Genomic DNA, 21,427 nt, shown 5'->3' with positions numbered 1-21,427 from the left:
GTTGAAACGCTGATGACAGTGATCAGCATTAATAAGTATTGTGCCAGGCACAGTACTAAGTGCTTTGCAAGCATCATGTCACTTATTTCTCACAGTAACCCTACTAGCTAGAAACTTTTATTATCCCTGTTATGCAGACAAGGGAATTAAAGTTGAAAGAATTTGGACCCTGCCCATCTAACTCCAGAGCCCATGCCCTTAAACATGTATGCTCCACCCAGAAAGCAGGTGTTGCATGTAATCAAACACCTTTGGGCAAGAGTTCTTTGAATGAATTTTAATTGAAAAACAGAAACCCTAACAGAAAAGCAATGTAGGTCTAGGAAACAAGGGTCATGATTAGCGCAGAAGTCCACAAGGCGCATCTTAGGGTTATTGCCAATTTTCTCCTCTTACTAGGGGGGAGGTAAGAATCCGTGTCTCCTGGTGGAAGAAAAGTGCACATTATGGCTGCTGTGTGAGCCATGCCTCTTCTAAGGCTGGACTTGGGTCTGCACGCTGGGTGTGCAAGTTAAGGAGTCCAGCGTCAGAAAGAGCTGGTCTTTCCTGGGGAGCTTCCAAAAATGAACATGGGTTTTATTCCAACCAGGGGGCAAGCAGGCCACATACACTAGATATACTGCCTTCAGGCAGAAAACTAATACAGAAAAAATAAACAAAAAAAAAACACTTTCTGTTGGTCAATGCTCCAGTGTAAAAGGCAAAGCCAAGACCATGGCCATGTCAGTAAAGACCTTTGATGTCAGAGACTGACCATCAAGGGCCCGCTGCTCGTGAAATTATAGACGTTAGGGTCCCTCAGACTCTGAAAAGGCCATTTTGTGTTACCATTTAACGAAATCCAATTTGAAAAAAAGAGCAGAGGCCAAAAGTAGAAGTTAAATAACACTTGATAGTTTAAAAAAAAAAAAGCTTTCCTAAAAAGAAGTAGCTCTTAACCTTTTTTAAAAGTCAAATATTTCAAGGCCCTATTGGATTAGGACTTTGCTTTTAGTTTTCATTAAGAAAATGTGCAAAAATGAGGAAAAAAAAGAGAAATATATGCTTGGGTATCAATTTATACTTTGTCCATCACAGCAGCATCTACATTTTTTTAGAAAAAGAGATGTATGGTATATATGTAAGTGAGATATATATTTAATTTACAAATATTTGTGGACAAATGGATCCACTGACCTCTCAGAGCTCCTCCAAAGGCACAATGGTCGCTGCAGCTTAAAGTGGGAACCACTGTGTAATTTTAGAGTTTCTTGTTGTTTTATCCCCAAGATTTAACAGGATTAATCTATTTTTATCTGCTTTGCGTAAGTATAAGCATATAATGGAATGCACCCCATGTACAAAGGACTCTAAAGAGCTTCTGGATATTTTGCAACTTCTATGGATCAATTTTACACAAAGGCAACATTTCCTTTGCTTGTCTTCCCGCTCTCCTCTCTTCTCAGAGTGCCTACCTCTTGTACCATTGTTGAAGATCTGCCATAACTCTACATGTTTACCGTAGGTCTAAGAAGCCCTACAGTAAAGAAACTTGGTTGACTTTATTTGCACTAGCATTTCCTAATTTTTCTTATGCTTCTTACAAATTAACCTCCAGGTTTCTACAGTAGTGATTCTCAAACATGAGCATGCATTAGAATCTTCCAGAGGGCTGGTTAAAACACAGATTAATAGGCCCCACCCCAGAGTTTCTGGCTCAACAGGTTTGGAATGGACTCAGGGGATTTTCGTTTCTAAAGATTTCCCAGGCGATGCAGGCAGACCCCAGACCACACTTTGAGAACCACTATGCTACAGAATACTTTCCAAGAAACACCATTTAGGGTTCAGTTCTACATACCTTAGGTTCACGTCAAACTGAATAAGGATTTTATATCAAAATTAAAACTTCTTTCACAATGTTCTGGTTTTTCTCTCATCTATGACATATCAGTGGTCCTAAGCGTCAATAAAAATGGGCACAATGATCCATACTCTTAACATTGTATTATGAATTCTATCAAGATTATGCCAGTTAATGAGTTAAAAAAATTCTTATGGTATATGATTTCAATACAAACCTGGAAAGCTACTAGGAAAATTGAAATCAACTTTACAATGGCCTACAGGTTTATTAACTTATTTTAAGATGATAATGAAATAAGTAATAAACATTGAGAAAATATATAACTCCAAACCAAGGAAATCATCAAATCTGACAACACTGTGATTTTTCTTTCTGGAAGTCATGGCACGGTTAATATTTTTGCTCTCTTGGTTTTCTTGCTTGCTGTAATTGAACAAGAATGGAACTTTATAGGCTCTTAGTATTATATGAAGAACACATTAAATCTCTCCAACATAGTTTACTGATTCCAACATAATTGACTCATTGTTTGAATTAGGAATGACAAGGTACCTAATAAAATATAAATTATCATTTTAGGTACATTATTTCTGATTTAATAAATGGTCAAAAACTACTATCAAAACAGAAAACATGGATGCCTGGTGAATAAGAAAAGGAGAAAAAACTGTTTCATTGAATCATCAGCTATGCGGAAAATTCCTAAAAATATACTGTAAGTTAACTGAGGAAAGAAATTGCCTCAGTGATATTAGCATGAATAAAAATCATATATAGAACTCTGCCAAAAAAACTAGTTTTTTAATACCCTCCATGTTAATTTAGCTACTATTGAATATATATTTAAAGAACAACTAAGACTAACTAATTCCTTTTCCTTCAATGTCTTTTTTGCACCAAGAACTTTGATGAAATGCTTATATACTCCCAAGGTTTTAGACATCTTTAACACGCTGGACAGGTGCCATGCAAGTCTGATACATATAGGTTTGAAAAGAAACTGGACTGAGAGTACAGGACATGTGACTAACAAGTCAAGAAGTGTCACATCGCTCAGGCCTGAATGGAAGGCTGCAGGCAGAGACAAGTCCAAATGTGACCAAGGGTGACTCCTCACTGTGCTTTCCTGCCAGAGCCCGTTTTTGACAGGGAATATCAACCATACATGAGATATGTCAGCTAACCCGGGCTCCAAAGGGTTGTGACAAAGAAAATAATGACTAAATGCTTTTTTATGTTTTCTTTGGTGCGGAGGAAGGCAGCAGGAAAACAGCAGTATTGGGTAGGTACAATGGTGGCATATGAAGATGGCCAACTTGGAAATGATAATAATAATTACTATAGTTAGGTGAGTAATAGTTAGAAATTATTATATTATTCATTACCAACAACAACAAACCAGAATCATTTACTAAGCACTTTCCATCTACCCAGCACTGTGCTAAATGCTTTAGATCTGTGCTAATATAGAAGCCACAGGCCACGTGTGGCTACTGAGCACTGGAAATGTGGCCAGTGGGACTGAGAAAATGAGTTTTTAATTTTTATTTCATTTAAATCTAAATTTAAAGACACACTCAATTTAGTTTTTTGGAAATCTTTTAAATGTTCGAGAAACTTGGGTATATAAATCTACTTTTTCAACTGTAAACCTTACAACATCTAAACAGAGATCAAATAATTCTGATGAAAATTCAGCATCTGAATTAAGATGTTCTTCTAGGTGTCAAATACACAAGTTGAAGGCTTAGTATGAAAGACATAATATGAAGACAATATAAAAAAGAATATAAAAAAATCTTGTTAATAATTTTTATATTGGTTACATGTTGAAATGATAATATTTTGGATATATTGGGTTAAATAAAATCTATTATTACAATTTATTTCACTTGCTTCTTTTTACTGTTTTTAATATGACTACTAGAAATAGAATATGTGGCTCACATTCTATTTCTATTGGACAGCACTGCTTTAGGTGAATTATCTCAATTAACTTTCACAAAGACTCTCCACAGCAGGCGCTATTACCTCCATTTCACAGATGAGGACACTGAGGTCCAGAGAGAACAGGGAATGTGCCCAAGGTCACCCAGTTAAGTATTAGAGCCTCCTTTGTCTGCTTCATATGCTCCAATTTTGATTCCTCTAATCTAATCCTAGATTGTCAACAGGGATGCTGATTATGGCTGCATCTCAAAGCATAATGAAGCCCATCAGCTGGCATTAATGGGAATTTGGCATCCAAATAATAATTTACTGCAGTGTTTGGATACCAAGGCTACGAGGCTACAGTCACAAGGTTCTGTGCTCCTCATAAATTCAACCTTTTAAGATTAACCTGGCTGTCATAAATATCACTGAACACTTAACAATGCAGGAGGACCAAAGGCCATTACTACAGCCTGTCTTACCAGACGAAGGATTCAAATTAAATTCCATCAAACCATAGTGAACCAATACACTTTGACAAGCACCTCACATCCAAAACCTCCAAGAGCCTGGAAGTTTTTTTTCCTAATTTGCTCCCCCTTTCTCTTCACCAACAGACAAAAGAAAGCCCAGTAAAATGCTGAATGGAGTAAAAGAAAACACAACAAAGTTAATAGGGGGCCATAGATGGCCCTTCAGAATTTGTAAAAACACAAAAACAAGAGGGCGCATTTCCATCGTTGCACAATATTGCTTTTGTTTAAGGGCCAAGTCTCAGTCTTGAAACGTGTTGGTAATAAATCAGCAGGCATTATTTTAAATCAACCAGTTTTATGAAATAAGCCAAGAGTTGAAAGAGGCAAGACTAATTACCAACATTCCTTGATGAATTACTTAGCGGCGTGTGCTAAGTCAATGTGCGTCTACGTCTTGATCCCCAATTTTATCCCGTACTTATTTCCCAGGAGGTAAAAAGAACATGTGGCTAATTAAGGCACCGCTCTCCACAGCCAGAAGTACTCAAGGTAAGATTTCTTTCGAAAAAAAGAAAAGGTTCTTTGCCTGGTACTTATTAATCTAATTTTTACTACTTCACTAGAAAAACAGAGCTAATCTTGTCACCTTTAGGCAGTCTGAACTACCATGCAGTGTTCAGAAAAAATGTTACATATTTGTAATTTAGCCAATAAGAATTTCTTAAGCCTTTCCTAACCAGCAGGAATGTCTCTGGTTTGTCGCTTCTAATTAAGTCTCAACAAAATTTCTAGCTCCTAAATTTTAATTATACAAAACTCAGGGCCAACAGGGGAGATTATGACAAAGCTATGCCTGGTGGTAAGGTAATAGAAATCTGAATTTTGCTTTTCATGTTGGGCCTCTTAACTGCTTTTTAAAATTATTCACAACCTGGTGATTCAAATCCTTTTATTCATTTTTAATTTTCAGGACCCTTACACCTTGCTATCTTTCCTGTAGGGAAGACCATTAGAGTTACATAATGTGCATAATGTAGTAAATTCACTAACAGAAGAACTGTGCTCCTCAAAAAGTTGTAGGTGAAAAAATCTTTGCTAAGACTCCTAAATAAAATGTATGAGATGCTCATTATAATAACATTGAGAATGTATGCATATGCTCTCCTGGTAAAAAGAATAAAGCCTTTGACCACCACCACTTCCAATCCCAAAACCCATTCCAAAGGTCACTAGTAGAAACAGTTTGGTATAGATTCATCTAGACCTTTTTTTAGGGTATTCTCCATTTTTCAGGAGTGATTAAACAGTTCTTTTTCTAGGATCACTCTCTAAAAGCTGCCTCCTTCATCTGCTTCATATGCTCCAATTTTGATTTATCTCATTTTCACATAGTTATAAATTAATATGCAAAAATATCTAACTTTATAAACAAGGTCTGAAAGACTAGTGTATTGTTAGGAGCTAAATTTTCCTTAAAGTTCACGCTGATACTCAAAGTAGTCAATAAAAAGAGACATATTCAGGGCAAGAGCCAATATTCTATTACTGATGGCAACTATAACATTGTACAAAGCCGCTGCACTGATTTACATACTTTCAAACACAGATCCCACTCATTTATTTTAATAGGGCAGTGTTAAAATTAGATTTTGCTTAAACATGTCCACAATCTCTATTGTTCAAGAGCATACCTATGGAAGGTCATCCATCAGCAGTCTTTCAAATCTAAGTCCTTCCTTTAATTGTTGGGATTAAGTTCATGAAGAAGACTCATGACCTTTTCATATAAGAATATAAGATTTATTACAGCTGATATTATTCACTTAAAAGCAAACAGAAAAACAACCAGAACTGAAGTTCTAGTTTTAAGTGCCAAAAGAGAGCAAAAGCCATAATACTGCAGGTAGGCAGGGGAACAAAACTATAAACTGTAATTTCAGGAGAAAATTCATATGAAAAGATGTGTGTGAGTCTATTAAATTGAGTATTTCAGAAATCATTTAAAAGAATACAGATGTATTATTAAAATACATAGAACTATGAGGCATATGAATTATGATAGCCTGGGTCAACAGGATGTTTGAAACATAAGTGATCTTGACTTGTGATTTTTGGCTTTTTGGATGACAGAGACTATCACTATAGTGTTTTTTGACCAACGATGATGACTATAACTCAACCACAAATTACCATCGTCGTCACTGTGGCCAGGTGATCTTTTTATACAGTAAGAACACACCCAGCTCTTTCATCTGGCATATCGTGGAGACTCATGAAGACACTGTAATTATTCAATATAGATGGTCTTTACTAATTCCAAATGCTTAAGATCATGGATCCTCCTGTGAAGCCTGTGAGACTCCCCTGTAGTTTCTCTTTGACCTCTCACTTTGCTCTAACATATTCTGTTACTGGTGATTGTTTAGAAATATTTAGAGTACGAACTTGAGCTCTGTAGAAAACACAGGACATAGCAGGGTGTGTGGGTATACGTAGATATGGTAGGTTGTGGAGCCTAACTCTGTGACCACAGTACAATCTCAGTATGCCTCAGTTTCCTCATCTGGAAGATGGGGCTTATCCTACCTATCCTATAGGGTTGCTAGAGGGATAAGTGACACAAAGGATATGAAATGTTCAGCCTATCACCCAATCCAGCCAACAGTTAATGTCCCTGCAGTCATTGCCTTTCCTCCTCCAAGTAGCTTTAAGTAGTACCACATTTACACCAGTAATTCCCCTAAAAATTTTAAGCTATGACCTGAAGCGCTATAAGAAACATTTGCTACAGGCCCCAGGCTACCATGTCAGTTGAGAGACTGAATATTGCTACCTCCCTCTCCTAAAGTTTCCCAGGTCATCCACTCTAGGAGAGGTATAACTACCGATGGTTAAGAAATCTGAGCCAGGGAGTCTAATTGAGGGGGTTCAAATCCTGAGGGTATTCACTTGCTTCAGCGACTTTGGGTGAGCTACTTAACCCCTTTGCCTCAGGTCCTGCATCTGTGAAATGGGGAGACTAGTAATAACTGCCCAGTGCTGGACAGGCTAAGCAGGACTGCTATTCTAACAGTTCTCCTCGGGAGGTACAGACTAGCTGGAATGTAGTAGGAGTCACATCTATAAGAGCCTCGATAAGTGTTCTCTAAACACAACACAAAGACAGGAGTTAAAGAAAGATGCTGAGAACTCTACAGGAATGTTTCTCAACCTTTTTTCCATCATCAGCCCCCTAAGGAGCCTTTTTAGACATTTTTTTTTTTTCCTAACTGCCTCTCCCATATCCCTGTCCCCATGAAATTTTAACAGGCACATATACTGTGTATCTGTTTATGTACTATGGTCCTTTAGAGAATCACCAACCATTGTAACATCTACGACTTTTTTGCCCTCCAAGAACCAATTTTCGCCCCTCTGGGGGGCAATATCACCTCTGTTGAGGATGCATGCTCTACAGGTCTCATCACATTACAAAGAAATTACCATTAGAGCCAGATAAAAAAGGCCCACTTCAATTTTCAGCCCTCACTCCTAGGCCCCAGAGCTTAATATTCTCCTTAAGATGCTACCCTAACCTCCAGTACTATGGAATTATGAGAAGTGTGTAAATGAAAGGAAAGCGCACCCATCAATGCAGCTTCCTTTAACAGCAAAAAACAAGGAGGAGCTGAGCAGGTACCCTCTCACAGAAACTCACAAGAGGACTTCAGTGATCACAAAGTAGCTCATAGAGAAGATGACAAAGGTCCTCATGCCTGAAGACAAGGTGTCCCTCCTAAACCGTAGGGTCCAGGTGTCCACTGAGCACAGCTGCCCTATCCACAACCTGAGCATATCAAACTACCCATAAAAATGGCCTTGTGGTCATAAGGGGAGAAATCGTTTCCATTTTCATAGGGAGAGAAATCATTTCCATTTTGTGCCAATATTACCAAGTGAACATGTGATTAGAGCTGATGTTTCAATGTTCTCAGGAAAGGGGAACTAATTCAGAGGCTTAGCTGTGTCAAGGTTGAATATTTTGTTTTAGATAGTTGCTCCCCATGGGTCTGCCCTTTCAAGTGGACCAGGCCTAAAAATCTAAGCAAAGACGACTTTCTTCAGCCAGCATTTCATTACTAGTGACTAGTCACTAAAAGCAGTGCAGGCAGAAAAACGATGTCTAAAATTAATCAATGCGCATTTACTGAGATTTTTGCCCTAATTAGCCTGGGTTAAGTTTGATTTCACCAAGGTAAGACAACTCTACGGAGTACCTTCTCGCACCAGCCCTGAGATTATTAAATCCTTACCCACGGGGGTTCGGAAAGCAGCCTGGGAAGCAAATGGGCTACCAGTCAGTGCCAATGCAAGCTGGCTCACACCTGTACCATTGGGATGATCTAACTGCTTTCAAAATAGAGAGTAAGAAGTCCCCATTCTGCCTAAGGGAGAGTGGAGTATGAGGCAGTATCCTTAAAAGTAGAGACAACACAGAAGGAGAAGAAATTCTATTTCTTTTGTTCCATTTGCAAATGTGAACAAAGAGAAAGATAGGGTTTATGTGTGCCTGATCAAAAATGCCTAGCATACTTCTTTAGACCTCGCTCCCACAAAAGGCAACTGTAGGATTGGAAAGCAGCAGAAGTCAGGAAGGCTGCACCCAAAACTGTTAACAGTAGCTCCCTCCAGGGAGCTCGATGGAGGGAAGAGGTGGGAGGGAGACCTTCCGGCTGGATTCTTCTTCAGCACTGTTTAAATCTGTTCCAAGTTAACAAATCCTCTGTAATTTTTAAAAAATCAATAAAAATGAGTTGTAAAGAGAAAATTACCTTATGTGTGACATTGAACACGTCCAAGTGATACAACCAAGAGATTCCAAGACCCTGTAGGGAAAGGAGGGCTGGGAGAACAAAGAGCTGTTTGTGGCACCTGGAAACTGAGTCCCTTTGTCCCCCTGAAAGAGGATGTAGCCTTGCAGACACCAAGTCTGACTCAACAACAAAGGACACTGAAGTTTATAAACAGTCCTGAAATCAAGGCTCACAGAATGTTTGTGTAAGTCACACTGACTGGTGACAAAAATATATGATGGCCCACAGATGAACATGAATACACATATGATGGCCCACAGACTATGGTATTAGAGGAATTCTCAGACGTCCTTTCTTAGGGGGACAGCGCCTCTAGCAACAGATCCCCTAACTAAGGGGAGCAAGGCAAGCCAATCTGAGACATGCTGCATCTGTTCCTGCTTCTTGCAACCACCGTGATGCTAATAAGGCTCTGTATTCCCAGCTAAATAAATTAGGAACAAAACCTAAATGCATAGTTGGGTGTGGGAGTAGACCCTTCTGCTAGCCCATAACCCACCAACCCGCTTGTAACTCCACACACCCTTTTTCGTGTCTCTGTATTTTACCTAAAGAATAAACCACACCTTGAAAAGTCTACCCCAGGTAGATTTCATAATTTACAAAAAAAGGCCAGTAATTCAGCCATCCACCCTTCCCCTCACTAGTGAAATCTCAAGGAACGCTGGGGGTAGAACACGGTGACAACTCGCTAGAATCACTATCCAAACAATAGGCCACATTTATGCAACAACCACCCAATAAATACCAAAGTAAACTTAGTTGACAACGTAGAGGGCTCTGGCAAAATGTGTTTCTGTATCTGACGAACAGCAATAATTATCATTTCTAATTCTAAAGCAATCTGCCCAACTCTTTGGATTATCTGAGATGATGTAGAAAAAAGGAAAAAATAAATTCCTCTGAACTACTTAAAATATCTTAAAGCTACAAAAAAAATTTCTTTTCTTTTAAATTCATATAACCTTTCTCCTGAGCAGAACAGAAAAATTCAATGTACAATCTATTCCAGATAGAACACCTTGTTTTGAAATCTTTACATTCCAAAGTGAAAGGAAGGAAGGGAAGGAGGTAGAGATGGAAATCCTGGGTAATTCTCTACAAATTTCTGAACAGAGAAATGTTTACAAACTATAAATAATGTTTTCAAGCTATAAACTGTCAGAGTCCATGTTGTGGGAGGGAGTGGGGAGAGAAATTCTGATGAACATGCAGTCCAGGATCAGAGCACCCAGATGCTCCTATAATCAGTTAGAGTTAGGGAGCTGAGACAGTGAAAACAGATGCTTGATGGGTGTGCAGATGATAACGCAGTGGTTGGTACGTGATGCTTCTTTAGCCATGAGACCTGACATGTCCACAAGGTCTGTCCCTGGTTCCTCTGCTTTTGTTTGAAAGAAGCTACATCAAATATCAAACCTCAGGTCTGTATGACTCGCACGTCAACAAAACCCACCTGTAGAAGAAACTGCTTCCATTAATGGTTCTTAATGACTTTTTTTTATTAATTCACAGTTTGAAATGTAAGATGTGTTCACTACTGTGAAAAAATGCACTATGCAATATATTCCAAGTATTGGTTAATTTATGATAAAGAAGAATCCTTAAATTACAATACCCAATTGAATAGGGTTATTCTTTGGAAACCTAGAGGGCATCTCCAATACTTAAATATATAGCAATAAGACATCATTCCATGTCATCGAACATAAAAATCAACACCAGGAATAAAGCCATAAATTAATTAAATCAATATAGAAACCAGAGGCTAATCCTGCAAAGCTTCCTGAATTTACAGACTGAACAATGACCATGTGAGGAATATGTAACGCACATTTCCAACCACTAACACAAATTCCAAAGACTAGTCCTAAGTTTACCAGAAGCTGTCAACAATTTTTAAACATGCTTTACAAAGCTTCATATTTTAAGTATAACTGCCAAAGAAAAGGATTAATCTGAAAACACGAATTCAGCTTTTCAAAATCAGTCAGTCAATCCACTGACAGTAAAATGTTGGTAACTTAAATTTGCGCGTGTTATCTTTTATCAAGTTCTTGCAAACCAGTGGGAGACAGAGAGATTTAACCAGGATTCTCTAGCACATGGGAGCATATCTGATTGTACACCCACCGCCACTAAGAAGCAGGTATGTTCTGTTTTATCGATTTAAATCTTTAAAAATTAAATGAAGAATTTATTCAGGCTACACTATGAGTAAATAGTTATTCAATATAATTTGTGTCATAATTGCACACAATCAGGACATTCGGCATTATCCATTCCTTAATAATGCATATTCATAGAAAAATGGTCCAAAATTAAGCAAATTTATTGTTTTTGCTATTAACCATTTACTTTATAAAATTATGCTGATGATTTAAGAACTATAAAAGGGAAAAGAAAAAAGTGACTACATTTTTCTCACTTACCTTTCTATAATAAATACTTCATAAAAATATTTTCATACATAAAACTTTTGAAAATACATAAACTATTTTTATAAAGTACCAAGCCTTTAAGTATCTGAAGCAATCACTTATATGATACTCTCCTTAAAAATGTTATTTGAATTTCTTAGAACATCATCTTATAAGAAATCATATATTTTTATTTGATCTTTCACTTAAGGGTACTAAAATCTGTCTAAATATCTATCAAACCAATCCGCACTGCTGTGCCAACGATTCTTTCTTTTCATTTCTATGACATACTTCACTACTTTATTTAACTGCACACGTTAAATAGAGATCAACTATATTCAGCATGTAATATAAATTTACCAATTGCTCATTTTTAGTTAGATTAAGTCTCCCAGTTCTAACAATTTATTTGTGCTCTAACTGTGGACATTTTTCTGGCATACCTAAATTGGGGACTGCAGCTCAAGCCAGTGTTACCAGGACACAGCGAAATATGAGGAAAAATGGGTATATTATTCAAACCACTTAGATTTTAATTTTAATCATTTTTGAAATAACATGTTTTAAGTAATAAAAACATTTGGGAATGATGTCCATTTTTAAGATGATAGGGAAATGATGTTTTTCAATATATTTGCATTTAGGTAATTTTCCCATCATGAGATGTAACTGCTTTAATAGCAATATTCATTTCAATTAATATATGTAATATAATATCAAGTATTATAAACCACTACCAGCAAAAATCCATGTCATTTCTTCTAAAATTTGTCCTTCAGATTAAAAAAGTAGACTATGAAGGTGAATAAAACAGACATATTTCTCTACATTTTATTATTATTTAATTCATATAACTTTAAATAATCTAAGGTACAGACAAAACAATCATGATTCTTATGAACACCGGCCAACTTAAACCTTAAATCTTAAGTCTATAGAAAACTTAGTGATTGTCAATTTTCACCCAAGCAAAACAGAAAGATTTAATGTATAATCTACTCCCGAGAGAAAGCCTTGCCTTTACGTGAGAGGGGTGGGGGAAGAATAAAATATCCATTAATTTAAGTGGCAATGTCCAGAACTTCAATCACATTAGAGCAAAATTTTATGCTAAACTGTTTGGATCTTTTTTGCCTTAACAGAATTTCAGTTGGTTTCTCTATAAAAGGGCTTCATTATTTCATCACTACATTTTGAAAGAGTCTTTGCAAATAAAAAACAACTGACTTTAAATTTGTTTTTAAAGGATCTCCTTCCTACTTCCCGGTAAGGATCATACATTGCTTCCCAATTATAACACATCATCCCCTCTATTTGCTTTAATAGTAAACTTTGAATAGTGGGAGATGTTTTTTCCAAGCACACGAATGAATGCGAAGACCAACAATGAATCACTGGCGTGTAAAGTTCACATTGTTTAATGAACAGTAACACTTGGGACTCTTCAGAATGAATCAATTAGGTGAATGGGTAAAAAAAGAAAAAACAAAAAAGGAAACTCCCCTACTTTCCTTTTAACTTTCTTTACATCAGTCATATTTAAGAGTTGGAACATTTATCTTTAAACAAGGAGTAGCTCCCAATGGGATGTGGAGGACACATGTGTGAGATGGAATTCTGTTCTTAGACTTGTTACAATTTTCCCTAGTAATTAGGAAGCTATATGTCCCTGATAGAATGATGCTAACAAGCTCCTGCAGTTTCTACTCTAGCAAGAAATCAAAGAGACCCAAAACAGACAACTCACTCCAGTTTAAGGATTACGCAGTCTGGTTATTAAAGTGTAGGAAACTCCTCTACAGTTTTATATCTGAAGACACTTTCTAAAAGAGTCAGATTCTATAGCCAAGATTATTTACTAAATAAAGAAAAAAAATTAAAAACAGCCACAGAATGTAGTGAGGAAAAAACATATACAAGTTATTAGAAGAGGCTCACTTCAGATAACTTGTACATTTTGAAACTTTCCCAAAGATGGAAAGACATCATGACCACACCTGTTCCTACCTGTGATTTCATGGAACATCACACTCTTCCCCCATTTAGTGAGGGTTACTATTAAACTTACAGTTAGTTTGCAACATTCTTTTAAAATACAAAGCCATGTAGCATTCAACAAAGTTGGCATTTACAAATATCATTCAGATGGGTCCATATAACTCAATACACGTTCGGATAAATAAAACACCTAGAAAACGGAAAATGTTGGGGAAGAGGGTTTGGCCCAACCAACAAGAGCGACACACACATACCTTAAGGACTTCCATCGGCACCTGGGTGGCAGAGGGAAGGGTGGTGGGCACGCTGACGTTTATGGCTGGTGTCTGACTCACGGGCACTCTCTGTTGCATGAACTGGGCTGCCTGGAGCTTCTGCTGCTGCTCCCTGCGCTCCTGCTCCTGCATCTGCTCACGCATGAGTTGCTGGCGTAGCAAGATGCGTGATGTCATACTGGAGGAGCTTATCGGAGGCTTGGAGGCCCCAGGATGCTCCTCGGAACTGCTGTGGGAAAACCAAAAAACACGTAACAGTTAGTTTCCTAAGGAGACTCTTCATTTGCATTTTGGGGTATCCTAAATTGCACCAAACTATGAAAAGAGCCTGTGCAAATATAATCAAGTCACAGAAAAGTACTCCACATAATTGAAACTCAAGAGGTGACAGGATTTAAGTCATTAGCAGTTGAATTAAAATAAGTCAGCTTGATTGCATCTAGGCATTTTTATCATACGGCTGAAGGTTTTTTTTTTTTTGACATTTTATACTGCATACTACTCATCACCACCAAATATAGTGCCGCCATATGAAGTGCCAAGAAGCAACGCGTCTTAATGGCACCCAGATTTCCACATTTAAAAATAAATTGGGTGATTTGCTTTTTTATAACTGAATCTAACCAAATAACTATTTCTACAGGTTATCTAAATTCCCTGAATATCTTTAAAATGTTTACTAACACAGAATAAAGAAAAGGTGAACTTTGTCATGAGGAAATTTGCCTAAGATTTGGGAAGTAAAAATCATTAATGAAAGAAGTATTTGGATTAGAATGTTAACACTGAACTCGACCTTAGTCTTTGGGAAAGGGGGCAGAAGACAAGCTGGTTTGACAACCCAATTCTTCTCCGCCTGCTTTTCTTTGTACCGTCTTTTCTTCTGATTCATCTTGGCATGCCCTCTCCTATATGTGCTCTGCAAGTTCCCCATGAGGCCTACTTCTAATGGTTTTGGTAGTCACTCTACCCAAAATTATATAAATGCTTAAACACTAGCTGTAAGTTAAGAAGAAAAGACTTCCTAATTTTCCTAAATATGGGTTTCGATCACTTATCTTGCCAGCTCTATGACATCAACAAGTTATCAAACCTCTCTCTGCCTTAGTTACCATATTGGGAAAAGAGGATAAGAATAGTTTTCTACCCACTTATCCATTTAACAAAGTGGAAGGTGTTTTTTTAAATGTCTGTTGCATCATTTACATTTTAAAACCCTTCCTCTAAGGAATTTTTGAGGATTAAATAAAATAATGCACAAAAATCCCCTGGTACAATGAGCGCCATGTAGTTTGCCTCAATAAATGGTCACTGTTGATATTATTATTATTATTATCTAGAAATTCTAATTGTTTATTTCCAGCAATGCAATTTTCTAAAATTATCTCTTTTTAGCGCAAAGAGTACAAAACCTTTGCACATGGAAAAAGAAAAAAGTAACATTTAAGAAAATATTCACTCCTGAGTAAGTCACTCTTCAAGTGAGCGTTGCACTTTTCGCTTGAGTATAAACCCCAGTATTGTCTTGACCTTCTAACAAAAGGCAAAATAAAGCCTTTAAATCATTGACCATCCCTTCAGGAACTCCTTAAAGACAGGAACCTTCAAACTCTGCAAGCAACAAAACATGCCAAAGGATGAAGAAATGTTTGTGTTTCACCCGCACATAGTTCCAGAAATTACATAATAAAAATTATACTAGCAGTTTACTTAATACTCACCACAGGAAATTGGTTCAGTAAATTATGATAGGTTCACACAATGTAATACTATATAGCCATTAAAAATAGTATAGAAATATATTTATTGTTGTGAATAAAAACTACACAGTATAATAAACTTAGAAAACACAGCTACAAAATACTATTCAAGGTACAATCCAGTTTTTTAAAAAAAATGTTCATCACAAGAAAAAGTATAATGGCAACGTAACTCTGAGCCGTTGCTGGTATGTTTTATTATAATCCTTTAAGAAAACAACTTAATATTATCAAAAAGCTATAAAATTGTTCACACAGTTCGATTCAGAAATTTCACTAATGGACAATTTTCCTGAGAAAATAATTTAAAGTGTGGAAAACCTGACATTAGGAAAACCTGACATTACAAAGATGTTTACAAATTGAAAAATATTCTGAGTCACCTAAATTTACCCCCTATTATGAGAATGGTTAAGTCAACTATGAGGGGAGATGTTAGTCAAAGGATACAAACTTATAGCTACAAGATGAAAAAGTTCTGGAGATCTGAGGTATAGCATGGTGACTATAGTTAATAATACTATATTATATACTTGAAATCTGCTAAGAGAGCAGATTTTGAGTGTTCTCACCACAAAAAAGAAAATAAACAGTAACTATGTGAGGTGATGGATGTGTTAATTAGCTTGACTGTAATCATTTCACAATGTATATATGTATCAAATCATCACATTATACACCTTAAATATAAACAATTTTTGTCAATTATATCTCAATAAAGCGGGGAAAAGATAAAACCATTAAAAAGATCTAAGCATAAAATAGGTTTAAAAAAGTAAATTATAATACATGAATTTGATATTTTTTTAATTGCACAACTCCAGAGAGCAAAGTGAGAAATGCACACAATAAGAGTAAATTTAAAAGTAGGATTCAAAAGTGTATATACACAAATACACACACACAACTAGCAGGGACTATATAAAGGTAATCATAGCTGCCAGAATGGAAGTGGAATTAGAGGTAAATTTATTTTTCTTTAGTTTTCCCCCCTAAACTAAAATAAACCATAACATTTTTTTCAGTGAGAGAATATATGCCACTAATTTAAGAACATGAAGAACATGAACTAATTTAAGAACATGAAGAAATGATTTGAGCAATCAAAGTCACCATTTGGCTAGAAGAAAGGAGACTGGATCCATCACAGACAGTGTTTTGACAATAGGATGGGAAAGAAGTGACTGTACCCAGCGCACTGGTTCTCCTGGAAGTCTTCAGTATCCTAGAAGACTTAAACGCTCTTTCCTTTATAGTTTCCTACAGACACACACAGATGGAACAAGGTGAATACCCTGCTTACTATTTTAATATCATGTGTCATCCATGCAATAAAAATACCTAACCATTACTCAAAATAATCTATTCACCTGGAAGCTTCTACTAAAAGAGCATCAGAAGAACATGTATTTTCCCACTCTGGAGTATGTGTTCAAAATTGAGATGTACTTTCCTAAACCAAGAAAAGAAAGGGGGGTGGGGGCGCTATTTAAAACTAAATAAATAAATAAATGGTCTTACTATTCAAAGCCTGTCAGGTTAAAACATTCCCAGAGAGACTGATCCTTTTGATAAAAACAGGAGCAAACCTTTGTGCTGTAGCAAATGCAGCTGTGGAATAATCGCACTAATTAGCTGCTCAGGACAAGCCATTGGCTGTGATACTGGGGGAAAAATCCTTTCAATTAACAGTAAAGCATTCTTGAGACATCTTAAATTAAAATTACTCGTTATCAACCACACTAAGGGTGCAGACTTTAAAGTCAATAACAATATCATTTAAAGCATCGACTGAAATATCCTATCAAAAAAATATGTATTTATATGGTAGATCTGTATAAATGAATTGAAATCCCACTAAAGAAAATCTAGCAGAGGTCAGCTAATTGATATTATTTTAATAAATCTTCTCAAAAAAAAAAAACATGCAAAGGAAGATTGGAGTCATTTCATTGCATACACTCGCTGCGGGATATTTCCACCTTGTTAAAGACGACTCCCCGATTCTCAGCTTTACTCTCAATAAAAATCTCTTTCTCTTAGAAATAATTGAAGCTGCAATTATCACCTTATAGACAAAAATGAAGATATCTACACTTCAAAATGTAAGCAGGACACATGAGCATAATGATTTAAAGTCAAAATCAAGGTTTATGTGAGAACATTGTAGGTGGCTACAAAGCTTATTTTTAAAATGAGGATCTGATGCTGAAGCCACTAATGATAAGCAAGGAGAGTTGTCCAAATGTATTTAATTTTAAAAGCTAACTGAATTCATCCAGGACCCATAAAGCTCAGTCTGTGTTAGATAATCCTAATTCCATGAGTCTGATTCCTTTTAATCAGATTATGTAAAGGTCATTTATTCAACAAATAGTGATTGAGTGTTTCCTCTGTGTCAGGTGCCGGGAATACCTGGTTTCTAATCTCAGAGTTTAAAGCCACAGTCACATAATTTTTCTGAGATGCCTTAAAATTAAGTCAATTATCTAGATTATCTGACTCTTATCTAGTTCTACGTAGGAAGGGGTACATCTCACCTTAAGAAGTCACCCTTTGAAAGCCAACTGAAGAGACGCTAATGCCTTTACTGGCACTTATCCAAAACACTGAAGCCAGACACACAACTTCCCTGAGAACTGGGAAATGCTCAACGGTGACTCGAGGAGGATGGCCATCAACTGGACACAAGTTCTAGCTCATTCACTGCTGAGCAGCACGATCTTTAACAAGCCATTCAACCACTCTGAGCCTCTCCAAAACCCACCTCCCAAATGTACTGCAGCAATTGAGGGTGCTAATGTTAGCTAAATTACAGTGCTCAGCACAGCAGCTGGAATATGGACAATAGGCAGCCACTAAATGTGACCTGAGTTCCTACCTTGAGGGCTGAATTTACATTTTTAACCTTCAAAGCCTTTCTCTGTGATAGTTTAGGTTTGTGGACATATGCTCTGAATTATCCAGTATATTCCTAAATTCAAATAGTTTATTCCACTGCTCTCGGTTTGTGGACATATGCTCTGAATTATCCAGTATATTCCTAAATTCAAATAGTTTATTCCACTGCTCTCATCAACCGTCTAAATATATCAGAAATTCCATTAAATCCAATACCAGAATATCTGCCAGACCACTTCTCCCCTTTGACAGTGATGCCAATGTCCCTTTCCTAGACCGAATGAATCAGCCCAGAGTCTGCATATCATGGTCATCCAAGGCAGGAATCTGGTTGTCAGCTGAAACAGTCTCTAGGCTAAAGGAGCCGTTAAACTTTTTCCTGCATTTCCTCTCTTCAATTCCTTAGGCCTCTCTTCAATTCCTTAGGCAGAGTCCAGCTCTAATTAACTAACTAACTAACTCCTACTAACTAACCTGAGACTGTGGCCAAGTTAGCCAATCTGTATGAGCTTCAGTTTTCCTTATTTATTAAGCGTTAATACATCTACCTCTCAGCATTGTGATGAGGATTAAAATTTGTAATAGATGTAAAAAGCTTATCAGCACAATGAATGGAACATAGTCTAATAAACTGAAACAAAGTAAAAAAAATATTAAACTATGAACATGCTACTTCTTTTTTGATGAAAGGAAGCAATTTTTTATAAGCCTATATGCAAGTTTGGACCATACTAGACCTGTCTTTTAAGGTTTAGGCAATCCTATTTAATTTAGAGAACTTGACAAAGTTTTGCAGGGGTGGAGAGAGACGATGATCTATCCTGCAATTCTCTCACGACATCAAGTAAAAATTCTAGCATTTTTCTCCAGGAAAAATTAATCTTCATTATAATCATTCAGTTCATAGAGCTCAAAGCCTAGCATTTGGCTACACTGGGGTACAATGTAATTATGTCCAGGAAAACACAGTGGCTGATGTTCACATATACAGCGGAGACACAGAAAGGCAATAGTAACCTCATGTACAGGTGAGAAAGCTATGTCCTGGATAGGTTAAGCTAAAGGTGTTTCCAAATGCAAAAGGCTGGCTGCCACAAGATCAGCTGAGGACTCTGTCTAAAATCAAAATGCCCAGTCTCCATCCCTGGAAACTCTCATTTCAGTTTAGGTAAGGCCCAGGAATCAATATGCCTGCAAAAACTCTGCAGCTGATTCTGATGCCTGGCCAGGTTCGAAAACTAATAGTAAAACACCCAAGATCACCCATCTGTTTAGCAGGAGAGCTGGGACATGAATCCACATCTCTGATTCTTAGACTAGAACACTTTCTTCCATGTCTGAGAAAACGCACATTCCATTCCCCACCTCCAGTAAGCCTGACAAGAGCTCTGAAGAGTCCTCCTCGCACCGAATTCAACATGTTGAATGGAATGGAACGAGAAGGACTACTCACTGCTGCCAAATGGGCTAAGAAGCCACACAAATAAAAACATCTGTCCAGAAACCACCAATGGGTCTTCATGGTTAAAACATGAGTACTTTATCATAAGTAAAAGAAACTGATAGGCTGAATCTATAGAAATTGCCCCCAGCCAGTTTGTTCTATAAGCAAAAAGAAATTCTCAAGAGTCTTTTCGAAGTGCCTGCACATGCACAAGTCACTGAAATAAGAGTTGGTAAATGAATTTATATTTTAAATGACAGTCTGGGTATCTAATATTTCAGAATAATCAGTAGTTCCATTATCTTAATCTTTCCATTCCTTCCAAAGTAATCACTTTGTAAGTGTAAGGATGACTTTTTCACCATGTATAGTGGAAGCAAGTATCAATAAGAAAATATATTGTCACTTGTACTTAAACTAGCTGAGAGTACAACCCATGTACATGTGAAAGTACCAGATTTCACAGTTTGGCTTCTGAGATGTGAGATCTTCTGGACTTCTGTCATCACCAACCTTGGGTTTTAGTGGTCAAGAGAAAACATGAAAACCTGCCAAAATTCCAGCTTTTTCTGGTAACATTACCAGCTCAGACAATAAATACTACAGGTTTCTGGCACAGAGAAAATCAAAAGGCTTGCAAAGCGCAGCTTGTCTTTCTCCTCTTCTTTCCTTCAACAAATATTTGAATGTTTTCCAAAGGCCAGGTTCTGCTAGACATGAGGGATATCACGGTGTCCCAAGTGGGCAGCACTCCTGTCCTCTGGAGCGCTGCACCTCTCATTGCACAAAAGGAGGAAAACATTCTAAAAAGTAAGAACCACCAATTATATGTAAGTCAAAATCTGAAATCTTGTCAACACCTAGACTCCAATTAGTTGGTAAAAATTGAAGACTCTCTGTATCTATTCAGGATTAATATTCTTTAAGCCGGACTTCCAGCAGTTACCAGTAAGAGTAATCTCAATAATTGATTAGATCAAAATCAAAGAGAACACTAATAAGACTCCCAATATATCAATAGTCGTCAAAAGAGGGCACAAAAAATGATACCCTTGGATGGAGGAAGAAAAGATTAGAACATTATATATATTTTATCCATCATTTTTATTTTCTATTTTTGTACATGTATAATGTAATACAATATGAGCACAGTGGCACAAGTATATAATTTATTAAAAAAATATTCAAATATGCTGAGAGTTTGTTTAAATGTCTTTAACTAGGAAGGAAGACCAAAAATGTTTATGAGGGGGCCAGCCCAGTGGCATAGTGGTTAAGTTCACGTGCTCCGCTTCGGTGGCCCGGGGTTCACAGGTTCGGATACCGGGCGAGCACGGACGCACTGCTTGTCAAGCCATGCTGTGGCGGCATCCCATATAAAATAGAGGAAGATGGGCACAGATATTAGCCCAGGGCCAATCTTCCTCAGCAAAAAGAGGAGGATTGGCATCGGATGTTAGTTCAGGGCTGATCTTCCTCACAAAAAAAAAAAAAAAAGTTTAAGAGATCTCTAATATAT

The 21,427-nt window shown here is 37.0% G+C and overlaps 1 protein-coding gene across 4 annotated transcripts in view; it reads right to left on the bottom strand.

Annotated features, from left to right (window-relative positions):
* The window catches only part of MITF (melanocyte inducing transcription factor), a 214,931-nt gene that overhangs the window by 73,229 nt on the left and 120,275 nt on the right, over window positions 1–21,427 (bottom strand). For all 4 annotated transcript variants that reach the window (XM_014793684.2, XM_004419912.3, XM_014793686.2 and 1 more), the window contains exon 2: window positions 13,783–14,032. In XM_014793684.2, coding sequence (XP_014649170.1) covers window positions 13,783–14,032 — 250 coding nt within the window. The remainder of the gene's footprint in view (window positions 1–13,782; window positions 14,033–21,427) is intronic.

This window comes from Ceratotherium simum, chromosome 5 (genome assembly GCF_057802395.1).
Source record: "Ceratotherium simum simum isolate JZ-2026a chromosome 5, ASM5780239v1, whole genome shotgun sequence".
Classification (NCBI taxonomy): domain Eukaryota; kingdom Metazoa; phylum Chordata; class Mammalia; order Perissodactyla; family Rhinocerotidae; genus Ceratotherium; species Ceratotherium simum.
The sequence above is the reverse complement of the archived record's forward strand: the minus strand, read 5'-3'. Positions and strand labels throughout refer to the sequence as shown.